Source organism: Anolis carolinensis, chromosome 2, assembly GCF_035594765.1.
Source record: "Anolis carolinensis isolate JA03-04 chromosome 2, rAnoCar3.1.pri, whole genome shotgun sequence".
Classification (NCBI taxonomy): Eukaryota; Metazoa; Chordata; class Lepidosauria; order Squamata; family Dactyloidae; genus Anolis; species Anolis carolinensis.
Window position 1 is genome coordinate 236,653,181 of NC_085842.1, and position 7,906 is coordinate 236,661,086.

Sequence of the window (7,906 nt, forward strand, 5' to 3'; positions counted from 1 at the left end):
TCCATAGGTTTCCCTCCTGGGATTGCACAGTGCTCAAGTTCGACCTAAGCCTTCCTGTAAACTACATAATACTACACCACTCAGGACTCTCACAACACCTTGTTTCCCATTGCAATCATTTGAATCAGAAGGTTTTCACAACTCACTGCCTTGTCCATTATTGCATCTCAGAGCAAATTTAAAGCTGACACAGTTTCTCTATGGCTGGATCCTTTTTATGGTCCAAGATAAACTATGTCTCATCTCTCTCAGCCCATACTTTATTATTTCTGTCTTCCCCCATCACATTCCTTGGAAAAATAGTGGCACAAATCAGATGTGAGAAGAGTCCTGAAACTATATTTCAGGCGTATCAAAGCATTCCGAAAATCAGAGGCACTTTTTGTATCCTTTTTTTCCACCTCTCTGAAAATGAAGGTATTGTTGGCTACTAGCCAGATGGATCAAAGCATTAATATGTTTGGCCTGCAAGACCCTAGGTCTCCAAACTACAGAATATAATAGCACACTGAACTAGATCAAATGTGCCTTCTTTGCTAAGGCACGTCTAGAAGAAATCTGTCAAGCAGCCACGTTCACCAAGCACTGTAAACTAGAATTGATCACAGCCAGAGCCTCCTTCAGTAGAAGGGTTTTACAACAGGTGGTGCCTCGTTGAAACATATTCTTGTCACCTCCTGCCCTAATGTACATGTCAGCTTGTCTACAGCCCATTCCTGGGTGGTTCTTGCTTTGTTGGCTTAGAATAGCACACTGATGGACTTACCATAGAGGTCCATTCTTGCCAAGGAGAAGGAGCCATCTAGCCACAGCTGGAGTGGCAAAACCTTAACTCTTTTCTGGGCACGAGGAGCCTTTTCTGTTCTTCCTCTGTCTTGGCTTGTGAATCAACTAAAGCAGAAAGAAATTAGGGCCAATAGAGCTTCATTTTTAAAATACTGCAATACCTTGCCAAGCCAGGGCAGAGACAGAAGTTAACCCATTCACGGATGGCTCCTTCTCCTTGACAAAAATGGACCTTTCCCTTAAGTCCTTCAGTGTGCCATTTCATAAGCCATTTTCCATCTCCCTGAAAGGCACATGATTTGAAATGGTGACTGGATGATATTCTACATACATTTGCACCCTCTGTTTTTCATGCATTGTACTGTCCTCATTGTTTCTGATTGTATGTTCCAGCCTATATGGAATATATATTCATATACTTAAAGGGTATTTTCTACTCAGTCTCTGGTTCTTCTTGTTTTCATTCTCAGCTTCTTTTAGCCAGCATGCATTTCCTGTTTTTTCATGACCTTCTCTTCAGTACACTTTCTCTGTAAATCCATGCCTGTGTAATGACCTCCCTGCTTGTTTGCTTGTTTGCTTTCTTGTTTGTGTGTTCAGAAGTACTTTAGTAAAAAGATAGCATTTTATTTTTTACTTGAATGCTTTAACCTTTAACAAAACGTTGAAGTAAAGGGGTCCAGGTTGTAGGATAATGCCAAATAAAGATAAGTGCAAGTAAACTCCGAAGCAAAATGAGGGAGGAGGGGAAGACAATGCATGCATAGCTATCACAACTTGATAAATATTGATATTGCAGAGATATATTGATATATATTGATATAGTCTGTAAACAGTTTTTTTCAAAATGGAATAAAATGTGTGTGTCAAAAGAATGATGCTTTTAAGGAAGAGATGGCAAAATGGAAAAATAGTTTGATTCACTGGAGAATACTAGTAGTATTTGCAAACAGGGCAATGATTTAGGTCCTGATCGAGTAAGATTTGCTTTTCTTTAACGAGCGCAATATCATAATATATTTCTGGAGGTACTAGGGGCCCCTCCAGATATACGGTATTTCATGGCATAATAGTCACCATCGCATAGTAGATGCATCCCCCCTCCCTTGCCTGGGTGAGTGAACTAAGGGTGACATTACTGTTTTGGTGCCATGATGCAGGGAGGTAAGTCAAGTCCTATCTCCAAAAGGTGCTGTCCCCTTTGAAGGTGCAGCCATTCAGGTGGGTGAAGCATACTCGCTTGCGCGGTTCTGCCCTCACAGGGACTACAGTTACACAGTGAAAGAAGCCCCTCAAATGGGGCCTTTTTCACTGCATAAGAGTTGCCATTGCATAATAGTTGCACCCCCCTTTCCCCCAACAAATGGGGTGGTGAGTGTGCCTGTTATGTGATGAAAAACAGTATTTAATATTCCAGGAAGTCAGAACAATACAAATTGGAAACATATGATTGCTGAGCCTTTCTGCTTTATTTGGGGGCAGAGAGGCGAAAAGTATGAACAAGTGAGCCAGTGTAGTGTAGTGGTTTGAGTGTTGGACTAAAGCTCTAGAGACCAGGATGCAATTCCCCACTTGGCCATGTAAACCCATTGGGTGACATTAGGTAATTCACTTTCTCAGCCCCAGAATACACTGTGATAGGTTCACCATACAATCATTTTGAGTCAAAAACAACTTGAAGGCACAAAAGCAGCCACATTTGCTAGAGAGCCCAGCTGCTGTGCAAGAAGCTCCCATTCAAAGTACTGTATCACTTTGCATGTGCAAACTAGTACCTTGTTATTTTGTCCTTTGCAGGGTGCTGCTGCAGAAGATGGACGCCTAAAGCGAGGGGATCAGATCATTGCTGTCAATGGGCAGAGCTTGGAAGGGGTCACACATGAAGAAGCTGTATCTATTCTGAAAAGGACAAAAGGAACTGTCACATTGACTGTTCTCTCTTGAATCCTCTACCCAAAGGGGTCAGCACACAATTCCTCTGTCCAAATTTGTGTAGCAGAGAGAATGGACATGTTTATGTAGCTCTCTTGTGGTTGCAAATTGTCAGGTTCTTCTACATCAAAGGTGAAAAAATAACAAATCCTATTTTTATAAACAGTAGAAATATTTTCTTGCGAAGGATTTCAAAGATGGGTTCTGTAGTGTAGGACTGTGACAGGAGATCTAGATAACATTAGTAGAATCACAACAGAGGAATGTGGAGACAGCGTGGAGTATGGAGACAGAATAAAAGGACCAAAAAAGAGAGATATTTTGATAATGTTGAGACACATGGTGTTGGGTGTAATAAGTTAGGTGTCCTGGATTTCTAAAAATGCACAATCCTTGGGTGTTTTTTTTTAAATACCAGCATTACATAAGTAATGCTAAATTAACAGACAGAAGTTTTAAAAACATGGGTTGATCAGGCTGATTAAATTGTACTACTGCTGTTATTATATGCTCAGCAGTGAAATGTGAAGTTCCAAACTCTTTTCTGTAATAACTTTGGATGGGAAACAACACATTTTTTAAAAAAAAGAAAAGGGTTTATAAGCTTGCTCAGCATTCATGAAAACTGTAATTCTGGACTGTTATTTTTATTCACTAGTAGCAAAATGCCCATCATTGCAAGCAGTGCCTCTGTTATGTCCCAGGGATATAGGTCACCTCCTCTTCCTTCTCTGTACAGTTTCTGGCTGTGATAGCTAGGCCATGCAAGGTCAAAACTGCATCGAATCATAGAATCATAGAATAGTAGAGTTGGAAGAGACCTCATGGGCCATCCAGTCCAACCCCCTGCCAAGAAGCAGGAAATCGCATTCAAAGCACCCCCGACAGATGGCCATCCAGCCTCTGCTTAAAAGCCTCCAAGGAAGGAGCCTCCACCACAGCCCGGGGGAGAGAGTTCCACTGTCGAACAGCCCTCATAGTGAGGAAGTTCTTCCTGATGTTCAGGTGGAATCTCCTTTCCTGTAGTTTGAAGCCATCTGCAAAGCAGATTTTCCTATTTGCATTGTTTCTCATATTCTCTACAGGAGTGGATGTTAATTGTTACACAGATACATGCACACATGCATAAATGCACACACCTGATAGTTTTTGGTGGAGATTTTGATCTTAAACTCTGGCTTTGACCCTAAATCTTTAGATTAATTGCAGAGGAAACTTCGGAAATGTAGACAGAGAGTCTAGAGGATAAATGTAGAGGCAGTTATTTTTAATAATTTTATGTACTTAACTATATAAATTTGGCCTCTGCTGTATGATATTTGGAAACCCCTGTATGAGTTACAGCATGACTCTCGTATCTTTGGAGAATGTATTCTGAACTTAGAGTGAAAATGTGAAACCACTGATAATAGTGAGTCATACTGAAATGAACAACTTTTGGTGAAAATATACTATAGAATTGCACTAGAGGACCTAGAAAATGCCTAGAAGAAATATTTTTTTTCAGATGTGTAAGTGAAATCGCAGGTACCAGTCCTATGAATACAGGGATCATACTGTATATGCAAAAGTGTATCTGGGATCTTTTAAATGTGAATCCCAAGTATAGAACTTTAACCTTCCTTTGGACAAGACATCTATTTTGCCAGTGAGCCTTTCACCCCTGAAATATCACTGAATATCACCTATTATTTTCTTTTTTCATGACACCTAGCAGTAGAGGAGGATGAGAACTTCATTTCAAGAATTGGGGGATATGAATTTACCAACATTTGAAAATGTCTTCATCTGTAAGATGGAAGAGTTTAAAACATTCTGCTATGGTAAAAGATGAAACTGATTTGTTCTTCCAAACTTTGAACTATAAATATTGAAACCCTCAGAAGTCTGGATTAGAACTCTTGGCTTTTAGGGCTGGATTGGGGTTGCCATCCCTTTTATATGTAAGCAGATACAACCTAGTACTCTCCAAACTGAGAGGTGAATTTACTGAGGTGGGGAAAAAATGTTTGAATGATTTGCAATTAAAATTCATATATTTCTTTTAATTCATTTTTAAACCTTTGAACTCTAGAAAAAGCCAAAGTGATGTATTTCCCATCCTTACTCAGGAACCTGAGTTAGTAATAGAGTATGAAGTCAGATGTCTTAAGGAAGGCATTGCGTTAAATCATACTTTAGTTTCTCCCAAGTACAGTTTAGAACATTTCGTTCTTGGAGCTACAACTCTCAGAAACCTTTAGGCAACATAGCAAGCCCTCAGCCCTATGTTTCCATTCTTACACTGTCATCGTTTGTATGAGAGGTTGTGTATGCAATTTGGGAGATGTCTGTAAAATTAAAGAGTAGTTTTGAGATGTAACCCAAAGAGAACTATAATCACTATTGCCAGGAGCCAAGAGGAATGAGAGATCACATCTGGGGCAAATTTTAGAGAGCTGTCTGTGCCTGCTGTTTTTATTTGATGTATACCTGAATTCACAACAGATAGATTATTTGCTCTTTCTTATCACTACAGTGAGACTTTATTTCTGTGAAGATTTATTCCTCATAACAGCATACTTATATTTTGTGGTTGACAGGGACAAATGCTTCACATCCCCAGCCATTGTTTAATGCTGGATGTTGTTTGCTCTTGTTCATGTCTAGTATTTTCATTCAAATGCTCATAAAATGGTTAATATCAGGACATAAGGAACATGTTAGGCTTCCACCATGATCACACCACATCTGTGGAGAACAATAGTCCAAAGAGGATCACAGTGTCTATAATGGAGCTTCTTCATGCAGTCATGAATGTTGATGAGCAAAGCAGAGATTCTCCTGTTCAAACTATCACTCCAAATCTGAAAAATGATGGATGCAACAATATGGTGACGTCCTGCAATGCCCCTGTGCATACATTAATTTTAAACCTTTTTGTGATTATTGGTATAGTGCTTAACTTTGTGCATATTTAAACAATACTAAACTCTAGGGCACATTGTTTTGAGAAGCATATGAGTGAGAAACATCCAAAGAGTAGCTCTGTGATGCAGAAGAAAAACAAGGAACAAAAATAATTTGCAGTTGAAAACAGAGGCAGTTGATATTCAGAAATCGGTGAGGGAGAAGCAAAAGCTTAAAGCATAATCCTAAGTATATTCACCCAGACCTAAGGCCCAAATTGAATTGACTTAGACTGTAATCCTATACACACCTAAATAGGACAAGATCTTGTTGAACTCATTGGGGCTTACTTCTGAGTGGGTGTTTATAGGATTGTTTTGCCATTCTGTCTCCTGTGAGCATCTACTCTTTCAATCTGTATGTAATGTTGTATTCATTTCTTTAACTTTTCACCTTGCCCCACAGCACAGTTTTCTATGGCCATCACAGAACCCTCTGTATCTTATCTTATTCTGCTTATCCTACATTAAAAGTTTAAATTTCATAAGAGTAGCCCAAACAAGGATTTTGTGAGCCCTTTATTTTCTCTGTAACATGTACCTAGTTTTCAGAGAGTAAGTAGTGGTTTATTGTCATATTTCAAGAGAGAGAGAGATATTGCAGAATAAAGTACATTCAAAGAAACACAGCTCCTTTTCCTATCTATCCTATACATGCCAAGGTTTTTCACTGTTCTCAGGGCTTGCAGTTTGTTTGTTTATTTCCATCATTTAGATCACATTTTGTTTAAAGCAATCCATTTACCCTTTTTGTGGAAATCATTTTGCATCCCTTTGTGCTTTACTATGAATTGTTTTTTTTAGAGGAATGGAAGCTTCTTTAGATTCAAGGCAATCTAGAACTGCCCCCATGCTAAATTATCTTGGTAAGTCATTAATGGCTGGCAATGCATTGCTTCTACTAAGAAGAAAAGCTAATTTTCAAGTAAAATAGTGCACCAGAAGAGAAGTCTATAAAAGCACTGAACCAGCTTGAAAAAAAGGTTAAGCATGTTCAAGTCTAGCAGGAAACATTTTCCCCATCCCCAAATCCCTTTCTTATGCTGGAAATAGCCACTATAGAATTTCATAAGACAGTAAACTTTCACAGCCAAATTAAGAAAGCTATCCAAATGTGTGCTATTTCCTTAGAACATTGTAATGGAAAAAATTAAACTTAATTTCCTAGAAGTGTGTTACTCTTGTTGCTAAAGTAATGTCAGATCTTTTGATGCATTCTCTCCTGAAAATATAATGGAAAAGTAAGGTTTCTCATTCACCAGAACAATGATTTGTCATCAGTTTCCTATTGTTTTCTTGAGTCTTGTTGATTGCTCTGCAGATGTTCAAAATAATATAAGAGGCTATCGATTGAATTGTTGATGTTTAATGAAAGAGGAAATTTAAAGACAAACCAGTTAGAAAAATAGGAGAAGCACAAGTAGCTTTTCTTCAGAATGAGGGGAGAATTAGGAAGTTATTGTGATATTTTTAGAAATCTGGTGGTTAATAAAAACTTAAATGAATGAGGTCATTTGGTATCATTAATTAATTACAGATGTTACATGGGCTCGCCCCCATAAAATACAGTAACTGGAAGCAATCAGTGTTGAATTACTGTCTTGTATGCACTAACAACTTAGAATGTGTTATGGCTACTTTACAATATGTGCAACCACTTGAAATATTCTCTATATTTGTAACAGATGTAGTGTACAGATATTTTATTACTGCCATTGTGTCTAAATGCAGAATTAGTTTAATAAATGTGAAGCTGTCTGTGGTGAACAAATTTCAGGTGTCTTAGTGATTTCCTGGGGTTGATTTTACGGGGCTAACCTTCAGAAGCACTGTGATATCAATTCTGCCTTGCTTGGTTAACAAAGAACTGTAATTATTTTCACAACACCACATCTTTTCTGATTCTTTTGGAGGTCATCATAGCTACCAGAAATGGCTGCTGAAAACAAGCTAATATTTACATATTGAGCACTTCAATTTTCTAATCCTGAACATCTGTAAAAGATGATAAATAACCAACATGTCATGGATGATTTCATAATTCTGGATTTAGTAAATATAAAAGTTGTCCAAAAGAATGGCAATAGATGCATTCGGTGTTTACTTTTTATACTACACTACCCAGAAACCTGAGTCAGCAAGGTGTTTTATTTTTTTAATATATAACTTTGCTCCAAGCCACAAGTAATCTGATAGGACATTTCAGCTCCATAATTACTGAATAAATTCCATGTTCACAA

General features: G+C 38.1%; 1 protein-coding gene across 22 annotated transcripts in view; it reads left to right on the forward strand.

Annotated features, from left to right (window-relative positions):
• mpdz (multiple PDZ domain crumbs cell polarity complex component) overlaps positions 1-7,437 on the forward strand; it is a 134,522-nt gene extending 127,085 nt beyond the window's left edge. For 21 of the 22 annotated variants that reach the window (XM_008103128.3, XM_008103131.3, XM_008103127.3 and 18 more), the window contains one exon: positions 2,584-7,437. In XM_008103128.3, the coding sequence (XP_008101335.2) occupies positions 2,584-2,730 (147 nt within the window). In that variant the 3' untranslated portion in view covers positions 2,731-7,437. The remainder of the gene's footprint in view (positions 1-2,583) is intronic. The other variant, XM_062971926.1, reaches the window with a different exon arrangement.
• Positions 7,438-7,906: the final 469 nt, after the last annotated feature.